Source organism: Melanotaenia boesemani, chromosome 16 (assembly GCF_017639745.1).
Source record: "Melanotaenia boesemani isolate fMelBoe1 chromosome 16, fMelBoe1.pri, whole genome shotgun sequence".
Lineage (NCBI taxonomy): Eukaryota > Metazoa > Chordata > Actinopteri > Atheriniformes > Melanotaeniidae > Melanotaenia > Melanotaenia boesemani.
In genome coordinates this window covers 21,947,715-21,975,542 of record NC_055697.1, presented here as the reverse complement: position 1 = coordinate 21,975,542, position 27,828 = coordinate 21,947,715, and the positions used below count along the sequence as shown (strand labels likewise).

At 37.1% G+C, this 27,828-nt stretch overlaps 1 protein-coding gene across 6 annotated transcripts in view; it reads right to left on the bottom strand.

Moving 5' to 3' along the window:
- The window catches only part of ccser2a (coiled-coil serine-rich protein 2a), a 57,645-nt gene that overhangs the window by 16,442 nt on the left and 13,375 nt on the right, over positions 1–27,828 (bottom strand). For all 6 annotated transcript variants that reach the window (XM_042010613.1, XM_042010609.1, XM_042010610.1 and 3 more), the window contains 8 exons: positions 25,346–26,835; positions 25,035–25,246; positions 14,703–14,796; positions 11,509–11,617; positions 11,218–11,398; positions 9,684–9,749; positions 9,490–9,612; positions 3,491–3,637 (listed from right to left, as the gene is read on the bottom strand). In XM_042010613.1, the coding sequence (XP_041866547.1) occupies positions 3,491–3,637; positions 9,490–9,612; positions 9,684–9,749; positions 11,218–11,398; positions 11,509–11,617; positions 14,703–14,796; positions 25,035–25,246; positions 25,346–26,792 (2,379 nt within the window). In that variant the 5' untranslated portion in view covers positions 26,793–26,835. The remainder of the gene's footprint in view (positions 1–3,490; positions 3,638–9,489; positions 9,613–9,683; positions 9,750–11,217; positions 11,399–11,508; positions 11,618–14,702; positions 14,797–25,034; positions 25,247–25,345; positions 26,836–27,828) is intronic.

Sequence of the window (27,828 nt, the reverse complement as noted above, 5' to 3'; positions counted from 1 at the left end):
AGTTTTTGCTTCTCTTGGAGTATGTGACAAGCTTTACTCTGGTCTTTCACCTCTTTTCTGTCACTCTCGAGCAAGTCGTACTAGAAACCGGACAGACAGTTGAGACTCCAGTGTTTGTTTTCAAAATTGGTGGCATTTTGTTTGCTTTAAGTTGTCTTTAAGGTAATATTTTAGTTAGTTAGTTTTTAGTTAATTTTTTTCAGTGTGACAGGAGCAGCAAATACATGGTTATCGCAAGCCTAGAGTGCCCTTTCACAGCTGTAGACGGTAATGTTTATTTGTTGGTTCATGTCAGTCTTACACACACACACACACACACACATATATATACAGGGTGTGCAGAATTATAAGGCAAGTTGTATTTTTGAGGATTAATTTTATTATAGAACAACAACTATGTTCGCAATGAACACAAAAGACTCATAAATATCAAAGCTGAATATTTTTGGAAGTTGGAGTGGGGCTGTTTTAGTTTTAGTAAATTAGGAGGAAATCTGTGTGTGCAGGTGACTATTACTGTGCATAATTATTAGGCAACTTAACAAAAACCAAATATATACCCATTTCACTTATTTATTTTCACCAGGGAAACCAATATGACAACTCAAGATTTACAAATATACATTTCTGGCATTCAAAAACAAAAAACAAAAACAAATCTGTGACCAATATAACCACCTTTCTTTGCGAGGACACTGAAAAGCCTGCCATCCATAGATTCTGTCAGTGTCTTGATCTGTTCACGATCAACATTGCGTGCAGCAGCAACCACAGCCTCCCAGACACTGTTCAGAGAGGTGTACTGTTTTCCCTCCCTGTAGATCTCACATTTGATGAGGGACCACAGGTTCTCTATGGGGTTAAGATCAGGTGAACAAGGACGCCATGTCATTATTTTTTCTTCTTTTAGACCTTTTCTGGCCAGCCACGCAGTGGAGTACTTGGATGCGTGTGATGGAGCATTGTCCTGCATGAAAATCATGTTTTTCTTGAACGATGCTGACTTCTTCCTGTACCACTGCTTGAAGAAGGTGTCTTCCAGAAACTGGCAGTAGGACTGGGAGTTGAGCTTGACTCCATCCTCAACCCGAAAAGGTCCCACAAGCTCATCTTTGATGATACCAGCCCATACCAGTATCCCACCTCCACCTTGCTGGCGTCTGAGTCGGAGTGGAGCTCTCTGCCCTGTACTGATCCAGCCACGGGCCCATCAACTGGCCCATCAAGACTCACTCTCATTTCATCAGTCCATAAAACCTTAGAAAAATCAGTCTTATGATATTTCTTGGCCCAGTCTTGACGTTTTATCTTGTGTGTCTTGTTCAGTGGTGGTCGTTTTTCAGCATTCCTTACCTTGGCCATGTCCCTGAGTATTGCACACCTTGTGTTTTTTGGCACTCCAGTGATGTTGCAGCTCTGAAATATGGCAAAACTGGTGGCCAATGGCATCTTGGCAGCTTCACGCTTGATTTTCCTCAGTTCATGGACAGTTATTTTGCGCCTTGTTTTTTCAACACACTCCTTGCAACCCTGTTGACTATTTTGAATGAAAGGCTTGATTGTTCGATGATCCGCCACAAAAGCTTGGCAATCTTAAGAGTGCTGCATCCCTCTGCAAGACATCTCACTATTTTTGACTTTTCAGAGTCTGTCAAATCTATCTTCTGACCCATTTTGCCAAAGGAATGGAAGTTGCCTAATAATTATGCACACCTAATATAGGGTGTTGATGTCATTAGACCACACCCCTTCTCATTACAGAGATGCATATCACCTGATATGCTTAATTGGTAGTAGGCTTTCAAGCCTGTACCGGTTGGAGTAAAACAACATGCATAAAGAGGATGATGTGATCAAAATACTAATTTGCCTAATAATTCTGCACACACTGTATTTATGGGAGTGTTTACTAGGCATATATATATATAAATATGCCTAGTAAACACTCCCATATATAAATATATATATATATATATAAATATATATATAAATATATATATATATATATATATATATATATATATATATATATATATATATATATATATATATATATATGTCTAAATTGTTTATAAAGCTGCGACAGAAACAGGTAGGCTAAAAACATTTGCCAAAGATTTTGAACTCAATTGCAGTGAAACACCAAAGCCAAGTCTGCTGAGGATGCTTGCACAATACCAAGAGCTTAAATAAAACCCTGAAATAAGAAAGTCTGACATAGAAATCTCTTTGTTTTGGTTGTTTGGTCATTCAATATTCTCTTTTCCTTTTTCTCATTAAAAAGCAACAAAAGCTCCCAGCTAACCATTAATAGCAACTGCAAGCTACAAAATGCTTGTAATATAACATGTTGATCTCCACAGTGCAGTAAAATGGGGTGCAGGAAATGGTCTGCACTCCTGTAGATTAGTCTTGTAGATTAAAGGAGAAAAATTGGATGATGGAGAAAAACAAAGGAATATCAAAAAATGGTAGCATGAAGTGGAAAGCAGAGAAACAATCTGGATGTGTTTTGTGTTTTAGTGGGCCATTATGCACCAGATACAACAGGTCAAAGATAGACATTTACACCATAGAGATGATTTCCTTCCAGTATAGCCCTGCTTTGATAGTTGCCATAGCAACTGTTAAACCATATGTTCTTGTAGCAAGCAGGGATCTAATTCAGTTAGTAAGCTTGCTTCCTTTTTACTTTATTTTTCACCTGTTGTCTTTATGTAATACATTAAAATATATATTTACTAACTGCAGATACTCAGATTATTGACCACACATTATTTATACACATTTTTATATCGCAGTTTAGAAAGCACGTAAGAACCTATATGGTATCATTTTGTTAAAGTAATTTATTTTCTCTTGATAATGCTTATATATGCCTGCTAATACCTGCTGCCTACTGTGTTGCCCTTGTAGCTAAGGGGTGGGCCAATTAGGAGAGTGTTTACTAGGCATGCTGCCTGCAGCACTCCAGCTACAAAATCAATAACTAGCTGCCACACTGCATGCTATTGTGCCATGATACTGCAAACATGGAACACGCATCTATCAATTTCCCACCTTTCTCTCTCTCTGTCTACTTTATTTCTCCTTTATATTTGTGTCTCTTTCTCCATCACTACCAGCAGCCTCCATGTTCATTAAGAGTGGAAGATGCCGTGACAAGCACACTGGTGGTCTAATAAACTATATTCCATGGAGAGGACATGCTTCAGCGATTTAACCCTCAGGGGTCTTTCCAGTTGTGGACAGAGCTTGGCTGACACATTGTATACTTGCAGTCAACCAGCAGTGTCAACCCTTGCAAATGACCAGTTAAATGGATAATTTTTTTTTCTTAATTTATTCAACAGAAAAATTACAGACTTTTTGTCACAGACTAGCTCAAAGGGAATTGTTTTGAATTGTTCTTTATAAAGTGACTTTTTTTTTGCAGTAAAGATAAGTATATGAATAAAACAAAACTGGCATGAATAATATTTGGACTCACAGAATGGCTTGGTGGTTTCCAGTATGTCTGGGTAGCCTTGTCATAGTGGTGCTGCGTCCGTTTGTCCATCTGCCTATCACTCTGTCTTAATGAAGAGGGAGCCCTCTGGTGTTGGCTCTGATACCTGACCTGTTGCCCTTGATATGGCTAGGAGGGAAAAAAAAAGGTATACTTTCATAACATTTAAACATACAAACCTATTACATTCATAACTTCATCTTATTATAACACAATGGCTTTCAGTCTAAAGCTGTCCTGACAAGTAAAGCCATTCCTAAAAAATTCAAAATGTCAAAATATTTTGAAAGTTTTTTTTTTTTGTGTTTTTTTTTATGCAAACTTTCTCAATTCCTCTCTTACATATGAATAAAACATTAAAAATGCATACACATATTTATTAAGGCTAGGCACATTAATGTGTTATTATTGCATTAATGTGCATTAATTAATTTGTGTTGTTAGTTTTTTTAATTGCAAGTTAACGCACTTTCTTTTTTTCCTGAAAGTTCTTGCTCACTGACTCTGAACACAGAGAAACTACATGCAGAGGCTTGCAGTCCAATGCCTCCTTCTCCATCTCTGTGTCTGATATAAATCGTGGCAGAGCTGGTTTATTAAAATGAAGAGACTTTTTTGTTGGCACTTAAGAAGAAAAAGAACCAACATTTCTCTTTGTCCGTCAAAAACTCTGCAAATGGGCAGAAAATTGTGATTTTTGAGACAATGAGAAAAGTTTTGTTTAATTTTTTTTTTTAACTGAATTCAGTTTTATCCTGGTGAATATAAGTTCTGAGGCAAGACAGCAAAGGTAAAACATTTTATGACAATGTTTTACAAATGTGAAGCATAAATTGGGCCTTACTTTGCCTCTGGTTCGGTAAATCTTGGTGGAATCCTGGAATCTGTGAGATGTGTGCTTTCAGTAGAGGTGTTGTCTATGTTCATGTCGTCAGATGGACACGCGGAGCCATATTTTGTGTTAAAATATTATTTTTGTATCTGGTCTTTTGTTTGTCTTAACTGTGTTTAGTGATCATAGTGGTTTTACTGAGCTGCTAGCTAAGATTCTGGACTTTCTGTGGATATCACACATGTTTACAGTTACATTTACAGAACTGAAGTTACACCTGTAAAACCAGATGTTAACCCTTTAACGCCCAGTAGTGGAGGGTGCAGGCGCAAGAGGTTAAGCTGATAAGTTAATCTAAAAATGTAAAGTTAGGAGAAATTATAGGCACAACTATCTGGATAATAACCCACTAAAGGTGCATGGATGCAAGGTTTTGTGCATATTGTGAATATTTATCTCTCCTTACAGTCTCTAAGATGTGAGATTCTAATCCTGCTTTCTGTGTGTTTTTTGGCTGATAATCATCAGTTATTCTTCCTTCTGTGTTTAGAAGGAAGCAGCTTCACAGCTTTAAATTCATCCTGCTGCCTTTTACCTTTTAGTTAGTAAATACTGAAAATGTCATCCTTCTTTGTTATGATTATTTGATTTTATATATATTAAGAAATATTTTAACGGTTGCTGTTTAAAGAGAAAACTGCTGCTAAATCTGTTTATTTGTTTAGTGCAGGGGTCTGCAGCCTTTCCAATCCAAAGAGCCATTTTACCCTCAGCCAGCTAAATAAAACTACTTTAGAGACCTTTTCAACTTACATTTTTTAATAAATATCTACTATTGGAAATTTGTTGTCATTTTTGAAGAACCACATTTTTATTTCTATTTCTATTAAATAAAGAAAAACATAAAACTTTTGCAAAAAGAGGATAGACAGACTTTCTTCTATGGGAAGCACATATTTATGGAAAATTATATTTAAAAAAAGCCTAAAGTTGATGCTAAACCTAGCAACAAGATATATTATATATACATATTAGTTCTGGGCAACGATTAAAATTCTTAATTGTAATTAATCGTTATGAGCAAAATGTATCTTTCCTTTAAAAGAAGGCCTACAGCTATATAAAGAAAATGCAGTAAATTTTGGATTACAAACACTACATCAGGGGTCTCCAACCTGCGACTCTGGAGCTGCAAGTGTCTCTCTGGACCTTCCACAATGCCTCTAAATACGTGGCTAAAATATTTTTCAAAAATCTGTTTTGTCATTAGGTTGGAAACCAGGGATTTTTTTTTTAACTTTACATAATTGTCCACAAATATCTACATCCATTAAAAGAAAGTGTCTATCCCTCTTTTTATAAAAGTTTATGTTTTTCTTTAGTTTAAAACCTAAAAATATAAATAAAAATGTGGTTCTTCAAAAAATAACAAACGTCCTATGGTGGCTCTTCATTAAAAATATATCTATTAAGTTGCCTTTTTGCAAAGGTCTCATAACATTTGCAGATCTAAACGAATTTTATTTAGCTGGCTGAGGGAAAAATGGCTCTTTGGATTGAAAAGGCTGCAGACCCCTGCACTACACACATAAACAGATTTAGCAGCAGTTTTCTCTTTAAACACCAACAGCTAAAATATTTCTTCATAAATATTTATGAAATCAAATATTTATGACAAAGAAGGGTGAAATGTTCAGGATATACTAACTAAAAGTTAAAAAGTCTGCAGGATGAATTTAAAGCTGTGAAGCTGCTTCCTTCTAAACACAGAAGGAACAATATGTGATGAATATCAGCATCAGGTGAACAGACAGAAAGCAGGATGAGAATCTCACAGCTTCTAGATGGTGAGGAGAGAGAAATATTCACAATATGCACAATAACGTCCATCCATTCACCTTCAGTGCTTCATTATCCAGATTTCTGGCCTATAAAATTCTCTAAACTTTCATTTTTAGCTTGACTGTTTCGCTTCACCTCTGCACCATCAGATGTTAACCCCTTAACTCCGTTACCGGGAATTAAGAGGTTAACATCTCGTTTCCGGGTGTAGCGTCAGGTCTGTAAATGTAACTGTGAACATGTGTGGTATCCACAGAAAGTCCAGAATCTCAGCTACCAGCTCAGTAAAACCATTTCTATCACCAACAAACACAGTTAAGATGACAGTAATTAAAAGACCAGGTACACAAAGTCCGAAAAGTATGTAAACACAGATAATGTCTCCCCGTCTCCACGACTCCCCCACTGAAAGCTCACATCTCACAGATTCCACAGCTGTCTTGCCTGAATTGAAACCACATTTATTAAAAAACATTATTAAATAAACAAAAACTTTCTCATTGTCTTTTGGGAGCAGTTTCTCATCCAAAAATCACGATGTTCAACGCATCTGTTTGGGTTTGGACAGACAAAGATAAGTGTCGGTTCTTTCTTAAGTTCCAGACAGAAAACGTCTCTTCATATTAATAAACCCGCTCTCTCCTGATTACATCAGATGCAGTGCTGCAGCAGGGAACAGAGACAGTGAAAAAAAAAGTTCTTTAGTATTTCTAGCCATGTATTAAGAGCCATTGCGGAAGGTCCAGAGAGCTCTGGAGCTGCAGGTTGCAGATCCCTGATTTAGTGTTTGTAAACCAAAATCTACTGAAAATTTTCATGCGTTTAAACACAATTACAAATTTGTTGCCCAGCACTAATATTTATACAAACAGACAGAAATTGCAAGCTTTAACAGTCTTGGTGAAAATTCTATTGCAGTTCAAACAAGAGGAAAAAGAACAAAGAGTCTGAGCAAACAGTGGTGGAGAATGTAAAACGGCTTTCATTAAGTAAGGCAGAAAAATCAGTTTTTAGTCAACTATATTTCTACTTTTCTCTCCCATTCTCTGTTCAGCCTTTAATTCTCTCTTTACATGATCTTAAAACCAATTTCAGGGACAAACAGCAGGTTCAGTAGCCTTTCTTTAACTCTTAATACAACAGAAACATCACTAGTTTCCAATTCAAAAGATTATTTTCTCATAATATAGAATGATGGATTGGTCAACAAATTAAACCAGTTCAAGCCTGGTGTGTTTGCTTACACCTTTTCCCCCATTGTACCTTAGTCCTGCAATTCAAAAAACATCAGAGCAGCAGCACACAGAACATCTTTTATTCTAGTGCTGAATTCTTATAAGATGATTCAGTTCACAATCAGAGTAAATAATCGAAGGTCCAGGTTATTTTCTTCCCACTTCCCCTAATATTTTCACATTCACAGTCTCCACGCACATTAAAGTTAGCCACAGATCTTAGAACATGTCCTGGCTTGCTGCCTGTGCTTGTTGGGTGTAAGGGTGTAACAATATTGTGCTCAGTGAAGAATCTGGTGTGGGTGGGTGTTAATTCTAATTGGACAGATAGTATGCGGCAGCTAAGCTGGTGGACAGGCCTTGCTTTGACATTTTGGTATTTCTCAATATGGCAGGGATTTGAATAATGTCAGCTAGACATACTATTTTTTTGGCTAACAAGGGAAAAGTGGAGATGGAGCCAGTCAAAATGGAACAAAACAGACATTGTTGGTAGGCAGGGATAACACAATGGAGTGCATGTTGGATTAAAGCAAAATCCCATCTGAAACCGAATTCACATCCACAATAAACCCTGTTACAACTTGTCTTCTCTTACCATTAGGAAGCCAAACAGTTGGCCCATCCATGAATTTTTAGCCTGTCACATGGCATGCGGTAATCATGCAGTCTTTGTCTCTCATAAAATCTTTTAGTAAGATCTAATAAATGCAGAATACGTGTAAACAGCACACATTGAAGGCAATAGCAGATGTGCTTAACTATCTCAGATCTGCAAAAAGAACGTATATGAAGGAGATGAAGTGTCAGAAGGAAAGCTACATGAAAGCAACAACAAATTGGTCTGTATTAATATACAGCATGTTGCGCCGTCTGGGCCATAATAATTCAGTTTCCATCAACAGTGCGTACTTTATTTATGACTATTTTGAGACTCATAAATACTTCATGAAGAATATGTCTGAAATGATGATCATATATTCCCTACAGCTGCGCTACTTGCTCAGTAATTTACAATTAAGTATTCTTTCAAGGTAACATTTTCTCTGATGACATTTTTCATATTCTCTTGCACAGTGCAAACTAGAAGCACTCAGAGACCGCTGCTAAGCTGTTGCAATTTTTTTTTCTTGCCAATGATTGTGGGCAGTATTTCTGATTTAGAAGCTCTAATGGCAAAATTATCCCTAGCTCCCATTGTAAAGAATCCAGGCGGTGATCTGGATCCCCAAAATCTAATCACTTGTTTTTTTATTCCATTTCTGAGATTTCCTAAAAATGTTATAAAAGTTCATCCATAACTTTTTGAGTTATGTGGCTAACAGACAAACCGACACTGCATGACTCCCACCTTGGTGGAGGTAAATAGAACAATAGCTATTAATATGCAAGTGTTATTTTCTCACTCCACATTACAATTACTTTGCCACCCGTTTAAGTTTACTCTAGGCAAACTTGAAAGAAAAACTGTCGTGTTCACTTAAAAAAACTGCAAGACTTTCAGTAATTAACAAATCGTTATTTTTTTTACTAAAAATACAAACAGGTCAACATATTAGATGTTGAAAATGAGAATTTTTTTTCATGAAACACATACTCTGACAGATACAGAAGTTACTCCAGCCATGTGCAACGATGGCAACATCATGGTTGGTGAGTTTTTGTTTTATGCAGTTGTTTTTTGTTTTAACTTTGTATCTATGGCTGTGGCAATGATGAACTGTGGTCAACAGATATATAAACATAACATTGTTGTCAACTGATTTTCAACTTTTTGTCTGCAATCGGCAGTGAAACTGATTATTTGTTTATACTTCATTTTGGTGAACAGTAGAAAAAATGTTGGGGCATTGTTTAAAAAGGGAAAAATATTTTTTTTTAAGATTTTCAAAACATTGCATTCTGTCTATCAATATTTCAGAGCATCATGTTTTTTGTTTTTCTTTTTAATATCTGCCCTACATGTAAGGAAGAGTGACGGCAACTTTGAAGTCCAATGGTTACACTGAATTTCCCATGATTCTACTAGAGAATCCCTTTGACACACTTGTCACCTGTTTGCAGAAACTCACCTTTTGTTCTTGCTGATGCTGTTGTTGTAGCTGTTGACACTGTGATGTGAGATGAGCAATGGTCTTGTCTCTGCTCCTCAGCTCTTCTCTAAGCATCTGCACTTCTTTAAGCAGGACATCCAACTGAAAACACACAAGCAACATGTAGCTGTATGTAGTCAACATCAGTGAATACCTGAGGTAAAGTTTCTTACTTGTGATGCTGTGGTACTGTCTTCAGTCTCCTCAGAAACATCTGTTGTAGAGTCTGTTTCCTCAAGCTGGAAACAAACAATACACACACACAGAGAGATGTAGAGTAGTCAGTGAGCAAAATCAATTGCCTTAGGCATGCCTCAAGAGCAGTATTTCACTTCAGTGAACAAATTTTACTATTTTGCACAAATACTGCTCTGACCCTGAGCAGTCAGCAGCATGTGTTAGATGCCAGAAGCACAGTATATCATTGAACATTGATATGTTCATGTTATCACATGCAAAAAGATGTCCCCACTTTAGTATACTTAAATAAATGCAGCATCTTGAATGTATTTTTCCTACAAGGTTTCATATTTTGCTTCCTTCAATCTTCAGTCATATTCTTTGCTTGTTGTCACAGTAACAAACTAAACAGTAAACAAAAATAAATAAATAAAATAAAATAAATGCCAACCAAAGGCTAGAAATGGTATAGTTTATGTTGCCAGAAGTAACTAAAAAGATCTATTTTTATCATTCTCACTTTATCTACACTATATTCCTCCTGATATTCATTCAAGTTGAGAATGAAAGCTTGACTGCAAGTGTAAAAAAAAACATGTCCTGTAGGTGTGATGCTTAGTCCAGTGATGCACTAAGATACATTTCTATTCCCTTTGAGGCCGACAGTATTTGCCTAATTGCAGTTAACATGTTGAACATATCTGAAGGAGACATTTGATTCAGATGCAAACACAAACATCAATATCCACCATACAGCAGCTAAACAGTTAGGGCATTCAATATAATTTTGTTTTATGGAGTGTGCAGCTGAGGGCTTTAACTGCACAGACTGGACTGTGTTTTTGTATAGTGCAGGTTTTATAGGTTCATCATATATCTATGTGCACATTTTCATACGCTGATATCTTTTATTTCTCATCCTATCTTGTTATTTTCTCTAAGAATTTGCCTGACTGACAAAGCAGCTTCTGTCAAATTATCTGCTTCAGAGTCACACACGCTTACACTCAAGCAAAGATGCAAGCACACATGTACAGCAGAGAAGCACAAACGCTCAACGCTTTAAATATAAATTTGCTCACCAAATGCTCCTTTTAAATAAAACTAGTCAAAGACGTCATGTTCTTTACCCTGCAGATGTTGTATTAATATCCTCCTTTCTTTAAAACATTAACTATAACCAATATTATCTCTCACATCCTACTTGAGCTTTATCAGAAAATGTGTTTGATATCACGAATGCTGAACACTGTAATACAGGAAGTTTAAGCAAACTTAAAAAGATCATTCAAACTGCTTCTCTAGTAAAAGGCTGTGTTTAACAGACAAAAATGCAGTTCAAATCCAAAATCCTCTGCCTGTTAACTGCATGTTTATAATGTGACACAGCAACACTGGAAGATAAAAAGGATATAAGAGATATCGAAAGTGTGTATGTGTACCTAATCAGCATGTTCTAATCCTTTTTTAAATCCTATTTTTTTGTTTTCTTACAAGTTTACATCATTCTGAAAATGTGGCTCGAACCTGTAGTAATGTCTTAAGTCTGAGCAGCTGATTCTTGAGTAAGGTGCAGTCCTGGGTCATGTGTTCGAGTGCAACTTCATCCAGCACTGGTGTGAGGTCATGCTGCCTGCCTTCAGATTGGACAGGCCCTGATGAGATCCTGGAGGCATTCAGTCCACCATAATGCTGGAAGATATGAGCCCTGACAAAGAAACAATGTTTAAAAGCTATTTGACAGACAGAAAGCCAGAACAAACCCTTTTAAATCTGTTGTTCACTTTTGCATTACCTTTAACTGCAAGTCTGACTAACCTGCTATTGTTGTAGAAGTGGTCTGGTCCACTATAGCGGTGGTGTTTACGCCGCTGTCCCTGACGACTGGCCCGCTCCGGGAGCTCATTATGGGACATTCTGTTAAAGTCTATATAGAAACAAATTATACTGAATTATTAAATATGCACCATAAAAACACATATATAATGCACTCTGTCCTAATATTAATAGTGTTAGTGATGTATTCTAAAAGCAATATATTGCAAAATACACAGAATAATACTGAAACACGTCTGTTGATGCTGCTGTATTTGTGGTTTAAAATGAAATAAACATTTCTAAGTCAGATCTTTGTTATTTTTTGGTTCTTTTTTTACTTCTTTTCTTTTACAACTACAGACTACACATACACCACACAAATCTGTGGCAATGTTTTACAAATTTATTTAATATCTACATTAAAATCATGATGACTCATTTCATCCTCGATTTCTCTGAATTGTCTCCACCATGAAAACAAACATTTGCTGGCACAGAGTGACAAGCCATTTCATTTTCAAGGACACACTACAAAGCAACACAGCATTTGGAGCCACTCAATAAGACCCTTGACTTTCTATGCAAGATGCTCAGGTAAGCAGATCAAATCTTATTTAACAGTGGTTAAAATACTTTACATACAGACCTGTAACATACCAGGAAACTTAGTGGCTTCAAATGACTTGTTTTCAGCTCAGAAAAAAAGAAGTTATACAAACTGAATATATTCCAATAGGAAAAAAAGAACCCCAAAATCAAGAAGAACTCTGAAGGGGAAAGAAATAACTCCTTGTCCAGTCAGCTGATGAGTTGTTAAAGGGCCAGAGAGAAAGTCATCCCAGCTCCCAGCCTGTCTGGCCCCGTCTTTGTTGACAGTCTTGTTTTTCTGGGAACTCCCTTGGAACTGAAGCTGGGGAGAGATTTCTATGGAGGTGACTGGTTCGCGTCCAAGCTAGGAAGTCACCAGCTGAGAAAGGAAAGCTGTGGCCTCGCAACCATCAAGGGATCTGACAGCTGGATGAAAACACTCCATGAGTTGTCTTCTATGCATCTCTCCCCTTTCCTTCTTCCTGTTTTGTGGCAGTCAGGGTGTCTTCGTGAAAAACACCCTTCCGTGTGCCACATCTCCAGGCCAGCCCTGTGGGTTGGGTCTAACTGGACTTTGCAGTGTGTCTTGTTTTCACTCTGCTTCTCATGACATTAACTCTACCCGGAGCTATAAATATGACTGCAACCCGAAGAGGAATAGGAAGGGATGACGGCTCTGTTCACATTCCTCTAGAGAGAACATTCCCCTCACTCTCTTCAACTCCTTTTTGAGGAGCAAGGTCATAACTTTCTGTCTGTCTGTCTGTCTGTCTGTCTGTCTGTCAATCAGTGTTGGAAGTAACAATATTACTTTTTGGGGTAACGAAGTAAAGTAATGCGTTACACTTAAAATATTGGTAGTAAAATTACTTTACTGGACTACAGTAACACGTTTTTCTGAATTACGTGTTTGCGTATGTGTTAAGTTCTGGTCTGTTTTAAGTGTGTGTGCTTGACTGGGCACGTTGCCATAGAGATCGATTAACGTAGCTGATTGTGCGCCAACTAAAGAGAAAGAAAAATTAAGCTGGAGAGTCGGAGATACAGGCTTTTGGTTCAGTCCAGTTTCAGTCCAAACTTGCGGCGAAAGATCCTGCTCGCCGGTCAGTGGAAGGAGTCCTTCAGCAGCCGACCCGCCTAAACAAGCTAAGCTTTTTTCAACATTTCCTGGAGCGCAGCAGCTAACAAGCTAGTTGCAGGGTTCACTGTAGGAGACGTGCTTCCCCTGTCGACTCATGAATCTCCCAGGTTTAGAAAAATACTAGATAAAATGATTATAAGACAAGTGTGCCCATTTCTTCCCACAGACAGGGAATTTGTTCTTATGGTTTCAAATCCATTTTGTTTACAATATACAGTAAACACTACGCAGACAGGCAGTGATGATTCAGTTATGATGTTTGTCCATGTCTACACAGTAAATTAAGAAATAGTAAAGTAATAAGTAGTGGTGTTACTTTTTAAATGCAGTAACGGTAAAGTAATTTCAGTACAATTTACACAAGTAATAAATAACTTGTACCTAATTACTTTTTTTTAGAGTAACTACCCCAACACTGTGTATATATATACACAGTGGTTGTCTTTAACACCGCACAATATCATTATATACTATATATATAATGATATTGTGCGGTGTTAAAGACAGCCCTGTTCATAGATTATAAGCCTGACATGACAGAGTCATTCACAGTGAACTAGTGCATTAAACCCATTAGCAGTGAATGGCACTATGATAAGAAAGAGAATGACAGCAGAAAAGAGGGAAAAAATGTTTTCAAGAACTCATTATATTTCATGACAGAAAAGGTCAGTCCTCATCCCTTCATTTCCTCTTCTATACAACACAATACCATAAAAAACCCATAATGATCTCAACAGTGTTTTTATGTGACATGATTATTTTTTCTGAAAGGAAGCAATTTTACTGTTTTTTTACAATGCTTGCACTTGATTAAGAGTTAAGTGAAGATGAGTGAATTTCTAGATGGAAGTGGGTGATGTGTACATACAAGCTATTACTGTAATCACCCTCACAGCATAATACTCCTGTCAATAGAAATGTAACTTCAAACTGTACATATACTATAAAGTCTGTATATTTACTTAAGTTGTATTAAAACCATCATGCACACCTGTAGGTACCCGATCGTATAAACAGAAGCAGACAGCTGGCTGAATAATACAAGTTCACTGAACAACATTTATCCAAAGTGTTCCGTTGTAATTTAATCATTTTTCAACAAAAGTATTAAAACAAAGACTGCACCACAATAATGCAACAAGCAATCCATTAAAGAAGTTCAATGGATTTTGCAAAAGCAAATCTTCACCCAAGGCAAAGTAGGATTAAATTTATTCAAGCTATTACATCCCACAACAGGATTGCGCTGGAAATGGAAAGTTCAGACCTTGGTGATACATTAATTCACAATTATGATCAAAACAGTTTTGCTGGAGGTAACTCCTAATACAAAAATAATGGACAACCTCCAGCCAATGCAACTTAAGTATTTGCCATGGCCGTATAATTACCTCACAAATTTTAATCCTATGTGGCATAACTGCAAGCACAAGGAGAACTGTGTGTAAGTGTGTGTGCTTACCGTGAAAGCCATCCTCTGAGAGGTCCACATCCAGCATGAGGTCATCATCATCCAAATCTTCAGTTCCTGGAGGGTCCAAGTTGTTTAGGATATCCTAAGAACCACAACAATGGTAGATAACACAAATTTCATTATAAGGAAATAAATATCCTAACACACATATATATACATATACTTTTGGTACAGAAGCCATTGCTTCTGGACAAAGTGCTCTCAGATACGGAAATACAACACATGACACTTAAATAATGAAGCAATAATAATATGAGCCTTCTAAGCCTATGATTGACGTCAGTGTGAAACTGAATGGCATATCATGTTTTTCTATTGCACATACCATGTGCAGTGAATAAATTGTACATTTGTAGCTTAACGTCTTCTTTCAATTAATAATTATTTCTATTTCCTGATTATTTAAGTTATTAACAATTTATATGTGTTAATAGCCTAAATAATCAATAATGTTTTACATGATACATTTTCACTTCTAATATGACTCCCTCCTCTTAACAGAAAAACAGAAGATGTTAGTTTTCCTTACATCAAGACACATAACACAGAACCATAGATTTGGAAGAAAAAACATCCAATTATGAATGATAATGTGGAACGCGTTGAAAACCAACAAAAAAGCTTCTCATTACAGCCTCAAAATATGGAGCTAGTCTGAGTGCTGTGTTACTGTGTACCAAATATTTCAAAGCAGAAAAATCAATAGTTCACAGCTTTCTTTTCAAGACATTTTTGTGCTTTATGTAACTTAGTTGACAGGCTTTGATTAGAAGACACAAGAGTAAAATTAGTCTTTATTGAATATCTCATGTATTGCACAATAACTGAATGGTGCTGAGTGTTTCAGACTTAATGACGAAGGAATAATGAAAGAAATGGAACAAACAAAATCCGTTTCTGCAGTCTTTTAAATGCTGACAGTGAGGATGTGGGTGGAATGTTTGCTTTTTGAAGAGTCTGTGTACAAATCAACCCATCTTCTTTGTTTTATTTTCCCGTGTCTTATTTTCTCATTTATACTCAGCTCTTTCTCCATCACCCTCATCCTATTACCCTATTGCTACTCATTGTTTAACTCTTGCCCTCTGCATGTTTTATTTCAAGCAACTCCTTGATGAAACAGTTCATGAAGATACATTTTAAAACATATATTTTGCCCTGAGCAGCTTTGCTGGGAAGTAAGCTCTTTTCATGAGAGACGTGCTCTTCAGTCACCGTGTTCTGGTGTTTCGTTGAATTATACTAACATTAAAACTGTGATGTTAGGATACAGTGCTGAGGTACATTTGCATCCTTCCATGAACCAAGATATTCAAACTTTCACTGTCTGAGATTTTGCATAAAAAACTCAAGTCCGGGGGTACCAGGCAGCTCAACTAATAAAGCAGCCTCCTACAGAAGATTTGCACCTGCAACTTTTGTTGTGGATGGTGTGCTCGTTAGAGAGGGTTTGAGGCGCTCTAAAGTGGATAAAAAGGGGTGACATACAGCAAAGAGTCTCAGGCAAAACTTGAATCCACATCTCCTGCAATAAGGTCTTGAAGCCTCTTAGACTGTCTACACAGTGTTTGTTCATCCTGAGTAGTGATCTGCACTGTGACCAGTTATTTACTGATCATGCCAGGCTATATTTAATACTGCAGAGAATTTCAACATATTTAGCTTCATAATTTTGTAAATATTACAATAAAGGTAGAAAGTAAATGTGTTGTGTTGTGACTTAACAATTTAGCCATTTCAGAAATCTCTTTATATACAGTGTCTGTATAGGATATAATATTCTGTACAATACGCAATTGCATCATACTGCAAAATTACTAGTCCAAAGTTTTCCATAGTACCAAGTCATGATCAGCTGATCATTCTCTGATAGATCTGTTTCTGCACCAGTCCAATTCATAGATAAAAGCATTCAGTGTACTGCGCCTTTTTCAAATTATTCACAAAATTCCAATTATGAGCCTGAGAGCTAAATCATGAAGCATTTTGTAATACAATCAACACCCTTTCCAACTGGAATATGACAGACTAGCTACAAATCGATATTATTCAAAATACATAATTTTATGAATAAGGGAAATAAAACCAACAGGTTTCTTGAGTGGTTTCAAGAGTGGTTGTGAGACAAAAAACAAAACAAAACAAAAACAAAACTGGAAAGTCTGGTCAGATCTAAAATCAAAATCTGCTTAGAAGACTGAAATATTTGCATGTGTAATCCAGCTTGCGTCACTTTGTGAGGTATATTTATAATTTCATCACAATGTTAATGGTTATTGTAATTCTATCAAAGAGCGTTTAGACATGTGAAGATGAGGAGCAAAGGAGACAAATCTCTCATCTCCATTGGGTGAACCACAGCCGTCCTGTAGAGCAATATCATTCATTTTAATGTGGAAGGCCAAAGCAGCTTAAGGCACTGAAAAATTCAGGGCAACCTCTGCTGGGGAGTGAACAGCCAATTGGATTAAGGTCTATGTCCAAAATACCCCTCTAGTCTTCACACACCTCAAAGTATTAACTTATGAAGGAAATACATCTCTTGCACAGACAGGGCCTCGGGTTGATTGATCAAATAATTAGCTAAAATGCTGTGGAAAAAGTCTCTGTTTCCATACATGTCATTTAACACAGGTAATCTACAATACATAAGCAAGAACTATTAGGTTTTTCACTAAGATCACTTTTGATGTGACCTGGCACCATATAAAAACCTAAACTGAATTTCAGTTTGTATTACTGTGGAAGTAAAATATCACATTGTTATTCTTACTGGGCCGAGTTGTTGAAATTCCTTCAATTATAAAGGCCTTAAACACATTTGGTCAAGTAATGAATACTAAGAATTGCTTGATTTGTGAATTCAGAGATTAAAGTCGAGCTGTATCGGAAAGGTATTTTTAGCTCCCCACATGCCATACACACTATAGACACTTAGATTTAATCCACCAAACCAAATCCAGCAGGCACGGACATTTCAAATCTAGGTGAAGGTCTTCCACTTCAGTCTGTTTTATAACTCTGCTCTCAACATCAGCTGAATCTTTAAATAAACACGGCAAGATTAAAAACCTGATCAAAGCTTTGAAAATCATTTTGAGGTTAAAGTTTTCTCAGTTTGTCAGTGAACACTTACATAGCCTGGGTGGCTAAATAACCTCACTTTCACAACTTGCCAATGCCTGCTCTGAACGCATCTTCTGGGGACTTCTGTTAAAAGTTGTAAATTAGCATAATATCATTTAACCAGGGAAACTAGCAAAGTAGGACTTCTCAATTTTGGCTCAACTGAACAACTGAAAAGTTTTTAGACAAGCTGTACTTGTTCTCAAGACATTTTCTGTCCTTCACTTTATTTTTTTCCTCTCCGCTCATATGAAGAAGGCTGCTCTTTTTGACCCAGTAACACTATTACTTTCTTATGAAATATCAACCTAGCTACTGACAGACAGACATGAGCATCAAATATACCTATATTTCCCCAAATCATTCATTTTTAGTGCCAAATACTTTAAAAAAATAATATGATGTCAAATAGTACAATACCACACCACTAAACAGAAATATGTTTGTGAGTTACACTGAGAAAGAGAGCAAGAGAGTGTGGAGTATGTATCTCAAGTGTGACATTAGCAGTCCAACTCAGCAGCATAATTCTTCTCTGTCTTTCTCTGTTTAGACTCATTGGTGGTCTTGATGGAGGACATGTCCTCAGTCAATTCTGTATGTAACTGTCATATCCAACTCATTTGTGTGTCAGAGTTTTCAGTATAATGTTAAACTGGTGCCTGTTTGTGTCATGTGAGCCAGAGAGGAGAGCTGAGACACAAACTATATTACTTTTATAAGAGAGCAGCCGTAAGCAAAAGGTAAAATGTGGTTTTTTTAATATCAGAAAATACTGAATACCAGATAACTACTGGTTTTGTTAAGAAAAAAGTACATTTGAATTTGCGCTTAAAAGAAAAAAGTCATTATAACAGGCAAATTAATATGCTATTAATTCTAACCACAACTGCTTTGTCATTTCAAAGAAGACGTTGTTCATTTGCTTAAAGAAAAGCATCTATAAAACAAAATAACATGAAAATGGCATGTACAAAGATTCTCCCCCAAGTGTGGAGACCGTAAGCTGCTGAATGTTAATACCGAAGCTTAATAAAGGTGAGGAAAGGAAGACATTTTATGTTCAGCATGAGAAAGCATGAAAGCAGATTTCAACATCTGTAAGTGAATTAGCAATGCTATGACACACTGCGTGATTTTAAGATGGGAAAAAACCTCTGGTGGAGTCAGGCCCAGAGTTACCCTATGCTTGTAAGGATGTGCCCACTGAACAGCAGAATTTCACACTTGACAAATAAGAACTGGCTGCTCCCAGCTTGCAGACATGCGTGTTAGAGTTTCTGTGTGTGTGTCACTATAATAATAAAAAAAAAAAACATACAAAGCAAGTCTAAGAAGCAAAGCTATCTCTCTCTCTTTCACACACACAAACACACACACAGACACACACAAACACATATCAGCTCTATATGACTGTGGCGTCTCTCCCTTGACACAATATATCCCTTAAGTCTTACACAACCATAAAATCAAACCCTCCAAAATTACTTTGTACCTGGGGGGGATAACATTACTGTAATAATACAGGAAAATCCAGTACACACATACATAAACACAATTACTTTTCAGAAATGTATATAAGAATTGTTCTGAGTGTCATGTCACAGACCCCTAATGATAAAAGCCTGTGACAGCAAAATAACCATTTACAGCAGTGAAAGTACCAATCACAAGCGTGTAAAGTATTATCCTGCCTGGCCAAATCCAATGTCAGCTAATATAAAAGCTTAAAACAACAAATATGTCACCAGCTCAGTACAATACTTGTTGATGGAAATAAAATAAAAATATAAGACACACTGAGACATATAGAGGTTTGGTGATTTGGTAATGAGGTATTTTTCTATTGGATTGTTTGCATTTGTCATGGGAACATTGATGCTGCTAAAAATAACAACAGTCTTAATTTCATGTTTTGTTTCTGCTGTTATGCTGTGCACAGGGAACCATTCAGGGACACACAGGCAGTGCGGACGAGACTTACCAAGGCAAACTGTTAAGTGAGTAATGGCAGCTGTACAAGAGAGTAGGGAACTCTTGAATCAGCAGTTTGTTTTTTCCAAGATTTATCATTCTCCCATTTGGGTTAGCCCTCAAGATGTTTTGTTGTCAGCATAAAAATGTGTTATCTGTTCCATCCTGAATAGATTTGTCACCTGTAGATTGTCACATATGTAATAACATGATGGGAATAACCTGGTGACAAAAATCTAATCAATATGAGGAATATAGTAAGCTACAGCTTTGCTTAACTTAATAAGGTCATGTCATTAATGTATTAATTTACATTTCATTCAAGCACTTCATAAAATGCATTTTTTACACTAAACATTACATTAACTCATTAAATTACATAAATTTTAAATTACATTAAATTAAATCAGAACAATAGGGAATGCTGCAGGCCACAATCATGTAAATTTTCCTCTGATTTGAATTTTTTCTTCTATATGTCTGTATACTTAAAAATGTTCAAAAATGGGGTTTAAAAAAAGAGTAGAATGAATACTCATGAACACTTGAGTGACTTGTATTGAAAGGCTGTGACTGAAAAAGATACAATGAGTAATTTCTTCTAATGACTGATTTAAGGTTAAGGTTGGGACTTCTCTGAAGAACTCTGCTCTAAAACAAGAGGACCCAAGTTCTTGACTTGACCCAACAGTGGCTATAATGTTGTAGCTGACTGGTGTGCATTCACTAAACAAAAAGTGGTTATCAGGAAATCAAGACTAAAAAGAAGTTCTAGTTTGAGCACAGTAATCAAGTCCCACTGCTATTATGTGATTTTTTTCTGAAAGGTTTACAATAAAATAGAATAAGTTTGAGCAAATGCACCAGCAAGTCGTTACAGATGCACTGTGTGGACTGTGAGCATTATAGAAAACCACAGCAATGCCAGTAAATTCTATAGACCATATTAATTTATCAAGATGCTAAATTCAATCTTGACTTGAAAGTGATTTGTTTTGGTTTTATCCTGCATATCTGCTGTTATTGCCATAATTCTTCCTGACTTGGTCCAAATAAGTGGTCACTTTGAACAGCATCGCTGTGGGAATCATGGGAAAGAGGTACAATTTTTATTTATTTTTTTTTCTTAAAGGGTTGCTTCTGTCAGTAAAACTGACAAACAAAAGCAAGAGTTTTAAGCCTCATTAATGCAATGGCAAAGCTTGTGTACTAGCAGCATGTTTTCATAAATGGCTGAGCACTCTGCACACAAACAGCTTAAGCACCTCACTCATTTAGACACTAATGAATTGACCTGTCTCAGCCTAGCTCAACAAAAGCCCACCATTAGTGACAAAGTAAAAAAATCAGCTATAAGAAGCAGCAGCACTTCTTCAGCTTTGAGAAAAGTTAAAAAGGGGAAACCGAAGGGGTTATAAAATTGATGGGGTCTTTTAGTTTTTTAACCTGTGATTTTAAACAGTAGTTATCATATAAGAGACAAAAACTTGAAAAAATTATAAGTAGCCAATAAAAGAAACTTAAAGTCAAATGAGACACCTCTCAACATGTATACTTAATGAAACCGGCAGAACTTCACAGTACACACATTTAAACCTAAATAAATAATAAAATTTTTAAAGTCCACTCCATACAATAGTACATTCGCATGAATTATCAACAGCTTATCTGCACCACCGTCAAGCACTTGACAAAATCAACAGACCAACATGTTGGTTTTTTGGTGTTTTATCAAAAACTATAATGCCAATTATGACATTTACCTCCATCTGCCATGAGTAAAAAAAGGGGGATAATCACTTGCCTAAAGCCTTAAGATTCTTCCCGTTGAGAATTCAATATATTCACCCTGGAGCAAGATTATCACAAGAATTGCTTTTTCAGTTACTCAAAATTTTGTTTTTGTGTGGATAAAAGGTCCAAAACAACATTTTAAAAACATCTTTGTACAAGAGAACAGGACCTCAGGTCATTTAAAAGGTCACAATAATTGATGTTCTATATTTTAAAAAAAAGAAGAAGAAGAAAAAAAAAACAAATAACAACAACAAAAACTTTTATGTAGCCAAGATGCTTCAGGAATTTGAAAACTCTGTATTGTAGCATAAAGGGGATTATTATTAATAATACTGCTACCACAATACACCATGATTATAATGTGTTACCAGCAAGCTGTGAGCACCATGTTTAACAAATGCTGAACAGAAATGTTAAACTTCACTGTGAGTGTTGCTCCCGTGTCCAAATCTGGCTCTATAGTAGTAAGCATCCAACAGCATCTGTCCTATCCAAAGCATTCATGATCATTTATGAGGTGCTACAATAAATAAATAAATAAGAAATCCCATCATCTAAAAAATACTTCAGAAGTTTAAACATGAAATGGGTGCAGGTATACTGATTCTGTGGATACACTGAGCTGAGGCCTGAAAAGCATGAAGTGATTGTGAAATGTGTCCCTCAATTTCAGCCGCAATTTTGCAAAGCAGGTATTGTGCTCATCAGCATTGCACATCACAGGAATGTCATTATAAGCTCAGGTAGCTCACTCTCTGATTTTGCACCGAGGTATATGAATACAGACACAGCCACAAATCAACAGAAAAAAAGCAACACACAAAAATAAGAAACACTTTGACGCACACTCACATGGTGCAACCTTAAGGATGCACAGTGCCACCAAGTGGACTGAACAAGCCATTGCACACTGCCAACATAAGCAGTATCTGATATAAGACAGACACATGAGAAGCAAGTTCCAGATACATAAGTACTATTAACACAGATTTGTTTTTCTCTATAGCTTAGTAGTATAATTGAATCCCTTGTGTTTCAATTAAGTTCAGGCCTTTTTCATAGTACCTCATGCATAGTATGTAAAAAATAAATAAATAAATATACTTCCATGTCTAATTCCTGCTGCAGGGAGCATTTCATTCAACAACCCATCAATCAAGTTTTCATAGTACACACTTTTTGTCACAAGTGGCTTTACTATTACATTATTTTGTATAAATCATCCAGAAAGCAGACATAGCCTTGTGACAGGGTTATATTTTTGGCTTTCTTCAGCTCACTCCAAGCAACTATTTACTCAGTGAACATGGGTAGAATGAGAAGTGAGACACAAACAGATGGAGAGGAAATGGCAGAAAAAAGGGGTGGAGATTGGGGGAGCTCAGTGCATCCAATTACAGTAAGTGGGTTCATTTCATCTAATCAAATAGCTCAGTTAAATATCTTACAGGCAGATTTCCCATAGAGCTAATCTTCACACATCATCAGCCACTACATTTCTCTCTCTCTTTCTTTCATTCAGCTTCTTCCATTTTCCTTTCCAATTTTCTTCTCCCCGAGCTCTGCCACTCACTCATCAGACATCCGCCCTGCCCTGCAGCATGGGCTGTATCACCACTGCCTTCTTCTGACCAGAGATCTGCACAAACCAAAGACATCTTTCTGCATTAAATGATTTCTCCACTGATTTCCGGGGGGTTATACAAGGATGCAAATGATGGTTACCACTAATACAGGAATAGCCTGTGGTTATATCAAACAGGATACCGTCATTGTCCGAGCAAGGCCATTAGCAGCCCTGTGGCAGTTTTAAGGTAGAACAGAACTAGATTTTAATCAGTCCAATGCAGCACCTACCCATGCTTTTATTCACTTATTTTAGTTTCAATATTACATGACATCATGTACAATTACAATGCTAATGATAACAGACTTTGAACTGCAACCACTTCCTCTAGATTGTACCAGAAAAAATCTTTTGGGACTGAAACCCTTTAAGAAGTATTTAATCATGTTTCAATAGTGTTTTTTTCTGCATACACTTTTGTAGTTACCTGAATAAATAATACATTGTTTAGAAGATGAACAGAATGGTAAGACGCACTCTTGCCATTACACATGAACTGCCAACAACAATTTGCCTTTTCAAAATGCCAAACTCTCACATGGTGGCAGCTTGTGCTCAAACTACTAACATGCACACACACACTCCCTAAGACAAAGTGAATGACTCTTAATCAGAAACACGTGGTCAAGCACATGTACTTCTACTAATCCCAGCACTAAAAGACTAAATACAGACACTGCATGCACACATACACACCGTTAATTACTTAAAACATGTTTCAAAAGCCATTGTTATAAGATAAACAACTCATTTTCAAGTTTGTGTCAACATAATATTATAAAAGTGGTTAACACAGGAAGCTCATTATATAATTTCTAATCCAGGTAATTTCTAAGCTCTTTATTCATTCCTGAGATCAGGTGCCCTGGTACAGGAATACAGAGAACCAAAGTGAGGCCGGTGATGCTGTTAACACACAGCTGGCAGGAAGGTCAGCATTCCTTTAAGTGAGAGAGTGGTCTTGGAATCAAAACAGCAGTAAAAAAAACTCAAAACTGAAAACTACTGGTAATGTTGTTTTCCTTTGTTCATACCTAATTATTTCATTTTCCATTATAAATGATTGATTTGAAAGTATTCTATATGAGTTAAGCAACATGAGCACAAATAATCTTTCATGCATAAAAGTTTTAAGTTATAACCGGATTTGAAACATACATTATTAATATTAATCTTGGGAAACAGGGACACTACAAAGCAAGCATTCTGTAGCAAAGAAATCAATAAATCTTTTGAACTGGTTATTTGATGATGTTTAATGAGTGCCAGATTACACAAAATGACTCATAACCTGTATATTTAATTTAACTCTCACCTTCTGAAAGACTAGAGTTCTGGAAAATTAACTCCAGCCCCCTCTGTGCCAACTTTCAATCAGTTAAAGATACAACAGCTTAAGATATTTCTTAACCGTTTTCGTCCTTACTCTAAGAACCACACCATTGCTAAAAGGTTCAGATTGCTCTCCACCCCTTTCATTAGAAATATGCAAGAACAATGTGCAAAATAAAATGAAGCTGAAGATAAAGTTGAGAACCCGAGGGCCTGATGGCAGAGGCTACTCTCTGGACTCCTACATCCACATCTGTTTACAATTAATGCTTGAAAAGTAAAGTAGTGAAGGGAAAAATACAGTGAGCTATTGTCTCTCAACTTAGCTCACAGCATTGTCTTAAAACAAGTATATTAAAGATGGATATTCATTTCCAGAACGGGAAGATGTTAAAGGCCAAATTGTCAAATTTCCTAATTTCAGTCCAAACTTATCAACAAAAAAAAAAAAACATGGGACTCACCATGCTATTGAATTCTGAGTCATCATAGCTGTCTAATGGGTTAGTTCCATGCCTTCCAATAGGTTCAAGACCCTCTTCATCCCACATGTAGGTTCCACCAGAGCTGTTGGAGGGTGATAGTTCCACAGACGATGTCTGGGGGACATCACCCTGCTCTGGAGACAACACCAAGGATTCCTGGGAGTCCTGCATAGGGCTTTCTTCTTTATGTTCTGCAGACAAAAATCACATGAACATTGCGCTAAACAAATTCCACAAATGTCAGAAATTAACATCATATGAGTAATTTGACTTATTTATATTTTTTTTACCAGCTAGATTCACAGATTCCCAGTCAACGGCCTCATTGACAACGTTGTGTAAGGGGGTTTCGGTAGAGCTGTCAGATTTTCTGTTATCAGGCACGTCGCCATCACTGAGCACATCTCCCACACTGTCAAAGTCATCTAGAAACTCCTCACTGGTGTCCCCTCTGTCTAGTGACGAGGCAGAAGATAAAGACATGTCCTCTAGGGTCTCGCCTGCTGTCTGGCCACAGTTCTGCACACCACTTTCTCCACCAATTTCCACTCCATTCCTAGAGATTTCATCGCTGTCACAGTAAGTGCATTCTTTTCCAGCATCTTCAGTCAGTTCACTGTCCACTGCTATCCCTAATAGCCCTTCATATTCAGGGGCAGCTGAAGATCTGACATCCTGCTTGACTTGGTCTGGAAAAAGAGGTATTTGCTGTTTGGCTTGTCCTGACTGAGCCAGTCTGTAACCTAAAGATCCCCCAGTGCTAGCCAGTGACTTGTTCAGTACAGAATTGGGAAGCAGAGGCTTCTTCAGAGCCCGGGGAGTACCTGGTGCTGGAGAGACTGAGGGGTTTGGCAGAGAGGAAGCCACTGCAGGGGCTTTGCTGTATTGATGGCCTACCCCTACCCTTAGACAACCTGAACCTCCAAGGCTGCCATTTAGTCCCAAACCAACTCTTCCATTGCTCAGCTGTGGAGGTTTGAGAAAACTACTCCTAGGGGGCCGGAGCTGGGTGTTGGCCAAAGGTTTAGCAAGCTCCACAGCACGGTTAAAAGAGAAAGACCGTGTGATAGGCTCACCAGTGGGTGAGGGAATCTGCTTGAAGTGAGTGAAGCTGTTCGAACGCACCATGTTATCTATTGTCATGATCTTCAAACTCTCATTGGACTGGGATAGGCTGTCTTGAGAGATGCTTCGAGGAGAAGTGGAACCCAGCATTGGTCGCACAAGGCGTGACTCAGACACTGTCCGAGCAGGAATGCTGGGGCCATTAAGGCCCATCTTAGAAACTCCATTCAGTGGGCTTTGACCTAACTTGGCCCCTACTCTGGGACTCATCTTTGAGGATTGTTTGGGTATGGCTTTGGGGCTGGAGACAGCCACCATCAGAGTACCTGACCGGCGCATCTTTGGCGTTGCTGGAGAGCTATTCTTTACCTCCTTAGCTAATGAGGGAGGCTGTGACTGAGCCTTGTCTCCATTTCCGTCTCCAGGACTATTGTGGATTGTGGGGCTAGAAGAAGTTATCCCTTCTTCTCTCTTCCATTTCAGTGAAAATGGAGAGGGGCGGATCAAACCATTTGGGCGTGGTCCTGGGGTAGCGGTCTTGCCATCCTGGGTAGGTGTGGCAGGCTGTGTTGAGCCATTGCACAGGGGGCTGGTGCCACTAGTCGAGGGGCGCCCACCAAACTTGGGTAATCTGGAAACCATGGCAGGCCCAATGGATGCTTTTTCTTCCATTAGATGCCAACAAAGGCATGGAGAAGTTTGGAAATGTTTAGAACTGGGAAGAAAACCAACAAAAGACAAAATGTGAGAAGATTAGTAAAGTGTACATAACTGGACTTCATAGCTTCAAAATGTTTTAAATATCCTCAGTAATGCTCAAATATAATGTGTATATTTTCAAGTAGTATTATGTATGAATACAAAGCAATATAGTAAAATTTCTGAATCACTCAAAATACAAACATGTGTTTATTCTACATTTTATCACTGACATCCTTTTATACCTTTTTTTTTTCCTTCTTTTGTCCTGATTTACTATGAATTGTGTATTTCTTTTTTATGACCTTATGCTAATACCATTATCTCGATTTGCCTAGTTACTGTAACATAGTAACTTTTTCCTGTCATCAGAGAACATTATTAGGAAAAGACCAATTTAATGATGATGGAAATCTACTTTAGAAACACTCACATGATGATACTAAAGACAGTCCAGACTACCAGATTCCTCTGTCTCCTTAAAGTCTGTGAGTAGCACTAGGGATTAAGCTAGCAGACTTACAGTGTGACTTAAGACCTTGTCGCCAAAAGTTTATCTTGATGCTTTGTTGTGGTCACATGACTGCAGTAAACGTTAACTCTGTTGTTGTAGCTGTCATTTAATGACTACAGTTTTATTTCACATATGGCAAATCTGTACTTGTGACCCTATTCAAAGCAGATGGCAAATTTTTATTCTACATAAAACTACATCTGGCGCACCGAAGAAAATTGTGTTCTGGTTATGACCATTTTTGATCAATCTACAATGAAGAAACTCTTACATAAAAACTCCAAAATCTTAGAAAATCTTATGAGCAAAGAAATAAATTAGATATTTTTTGTAAAAAGTTAATAAAGTAAATAATAATAAAAATATTAATAATAATAATAAAAAAACTTTCATTTTAAAAGAGTTTTACAAATGACTTGAGCTGTAGCTGGCACTAGCCACACACTTTGCCAAGAAAGAATGGGCAAACGGATAGACATTGCCTGAGGGACGAGG